The 3283-nt window shown below is 45.2% G+C and overlaps 1 protein-coding gene across 1 annotated transcript; it reads left to right on the top strand.

Moving 5' to 3' along the window:
* Positions 1 to 905: 905 nt before the first annotated feature.
* LOC146959751 (lysine-specific demethylase RAD23B-like) lies at positions 906 to 1273 on the top strand (the record flags this gene model as incomplete). The annotated part of the gene is made up of 2 exons (XM_085772940.1): positions 906 to 1033; positions 1117 to 1273. Coding segments are annotated over 2 exons (285 nt in total), but the record flags the coding sequence as incomplete, so codon positions are not given.
* Positions 1274 to 3283: the final 2010 nt, after the last annotated feature.

Raw genomic sequence — 3283 nt, 5'->3', positions numbered from 1 at the left:
GATGAGTCAGCTTCCTGTATCGCTGTCACATGGGCTTCTCCATGGCCCCGCCCCTTTAGGAGACTAGCAGCAGCAGTCTTGAGTGTATCGACTCCAATGAAAGAAGTGAACATGAACACAGATTGCGGTCGATTCTTTCGCCCCATAGTAACTTGAAGGGTTAGTAGGTTCGTTACCTTTAAAGTGACTACGATGAGTTTTGGAATTTCCCATGGGCGTACAGTGAAATTCTTGGACCGGTGCAAGATGGACGAAAGCGAAAACATTTGCCAAGAATGTTTTCATTCATCAGGAACGAAAGTCGGAGGTTGGAAGACGATCAGATACTGTCGTAGTTCCATAAACGATGCCAGCTAGCGATCCGGCAGTGTTATTCCCATGAGCCGCTGGGCAGCGTCCGGGAAACCAGAAACCAGAGACTCTTTTATAACCAAAAGCAAACTCCTCGGGGTGTCTTTAATTGTCGGTGCAAGCTATTTTCAGAACGGCGGAGCAGAGCCGCAAGCTGCTCAGAGCTACACTACGGAGGCTAATGGGATTTCTTGGTTTCCCTCATCAAACTCATCAAATACACAATCCAACAACAACAAAGTTGTGTCCTGCACATTCACCACGCTATAAGATAATAACAGAATGTTACGAGGCTGAGTTGTTTTCGAGGTAAATTCATGACCACGCCCACTTAGGAGACAGGAAGTAGAGCTGCACCATTTCATCATTGGAGTAGCTTCTCATGGGCCATCTTGTTAGTATATAGAGCATCTTTGGTGCAGTGCAGCAAAAGGGACCAACACAATATTAGACAGGTGGTCATGATGTCTGATGATCAGTGTCCAATCTTCCAAGTCCAGTCTTATCTAAACCCATTCCTCTCCCCTGTCCTCCCCCTCCTGTTGTTTCCACAGTGACGGGTCCGGCCTATGAGAACCTGGTGTCAGAGATCATGTCTATGGGTTATGAGCGGGAGCAGGTGGTCGCCGCCCTCAGAGCCAGTTACAACAACCCGGACCGGGCTGTGGAGTATCTGCTCATGGTGAGGATTAACCCCCGCTTCACCCCCCAGCCCCGCCCACTGCTCTGTTCGCGGGGCGTGTTGTAAATGTTTGTGTGCTGCAGGGTATTCCAGCAGAGGCCAGCAATCTGCCACCTCCAGAGCCGGTACAGCACACTGCTCCGCTGAACCCCCCTGCCCCTGCCCCAGCACCCGCCCCAGCCCCCGCCCCTGCTGCCCCTGCTCCACAGCAGCCACAGCAGCCGCCTGCAGCCGCTACCAGTAAGAGCACACATTTGTTTCATCAGTGTGAGTATGTGTATGGATGGACCTGACCAAAGGGTTTTTCTGATTCTCTTATGTATTCATGGTTTTTGCAAATACATTTTAAATCTTAAAGGGATAGTAGCATTTTTTTAAAGTGGGGTTGTATGATCTACAAATAGCCCCTAAGTACTTTAATTGCAGTAGAAGACTCTCTGCACTCCTCCCGTTAGCAACGCCAGCCCGTAGCCCTGCCCAGAGATTTACAACATACATTGTTGTGAACGGACCCAAAGAAACGGCCTATTTTCGCGGCCTAAAAGAGGTTTTACCTGAAAAAAATACACAGTTCCATTGTTCGCTATAATATAATTTTTTCCAGCCCTTCAAAGTGCAGGAAAAACACAGTTTTTATTTGGACCTAACCAACTCACGTATCCCTCAGCCCAGGGTTTGCGCCCGCCGATCAGCAGTTGGTTAGCTTGTAAATCTCTGGGCAGGGCTATGGGCTGGCGTTGCTAACGGGAGGAGTGCAGAGAGTCTTCTATTGCAATTAAAGTACTTGGGGGCTATTTGTAGATCATACAACCCCACTTTAAAAAAAATGCTACTATCCCTTTAAAGGACAATTCCAGGCAAATTCAACGTGGAGCTCTAGTTTCCTAATATTTTAGAAGTCTTGTGCGAGAGTCCAGTTGACGCGCTTAGTATGTTTACAGGCAGAATAAGCAATATCCAAACTTAGGCTATGTTTACACAGAAACAATCTGAACGTTGCGTTCTCACTTTTTCTCCCACGTTTAGACAAGCATTTTTTTGGTGCATATGGTGACGCAAAAGTTTGTAGAATTCAATGTTGTATGCACGCCAGGCGGCCACACAACACCACAAAGTCCAAGCACCTGCCTAGAACTTTCCATCTACTTCTCTGTTCAGTAAAACTGTTTGTAAAGACTCGGTACAACTGCTGAAACGGCTCTTGCATGTTTATCAGAGCTGCCAAGGCAACTCAAAGGTATCTTCCTGTTCTGGCGCATGCCTGTGACGTAAACACGTACACAACGTGAGCAGATCAGAGACTTTTGTGATTTTACCCTTTAGACGGGAACGCAACGGTTTTTAAAATTTCCACTCAGGAGGGTGGTTTCACTTTTTTGCATTTGTAAGCCCCAAAAATGCTGTCGCCGTCTAAACGAAAGGCACATCCAATAAAATAAGTTGTTTTCGCCTGCGAGTGTTGTCATGTAAACAGGGCTTTACTCTCACTGCTACGTCGTGCCTCCAAGTTGATATTCCTTTGTTGATAAAACAAACAGGGGCCTGTAAACATACAACTTGACTCTCACGTGAGACTTCATGAGACTTTGAATTACAGCTCTGTTTACAAACATGTTGGCTTTCTTGAAGTAAACAAACCCCTTGGCGTGTTTCAAAAAAAAAAAAAAAAAAAAAATTAACCTTTATTTAACCAGGCAGAATCATTAAGAAGGAGTTCTTATGATGATGGCCTGACAAGAGGCACAAGCTTCTTGAGGGGGAGGGGAGAGAGGGTTGTGAAAGAAAAAGGATTGGTTAAAGGACGGTAGCACATAAGCACAACTATACAGACATGTAGCAAGACATCAACAGAGACAGCACACAAGCACACGATGTGGAAGGAGCCTCCACTCTCCTTGTAACAAGTTACAAATCATTTATCTAACATCACAGTTAGTCCACTCCGAAGCTGTTTAATGATGGTAAAAATGAAACATAAGGTCAATATCCTACATTTCCCCCTTCTGTGCTGCGCTGATCAGAGCGGCGTAAACCAATAAAAGCACTTTTTTATGTAGAACAGGCTAATTTTACATGAATAAAATCTCTTTTAATCATTATTTTATGTTACATTATTGAATGATTTAGTTGTAGGCCGTGTTCTAAGCGGGATAATGTATAGTTGGTCGGTTGTTATGGAGAAATAAACCCCTTCAGGTTGCATACAACCTGTCTGGGTTTATTTCTCCATAACAACCTCCGAACTATACA

The sequence above is a fragment of the Trachurus japonicus genome, unplaced genomic scaffold (genome assembly GCF_045865225.1).
Source record: "Trachurus japonicus isolate A0001 unplaced genomic scaffold, Traja_1.0 AP031117.1".
In the NCBI taxonomy this organism is placed as follows: Eukaryota; Metazoa; Chordata; class Actinopteri; order Carangiformes; family Carangidae; genus Trachurus; species Trachurus japonicus.
This window is presented reverse-complemented; position numbering and strand designations above follow the sequence as displayed.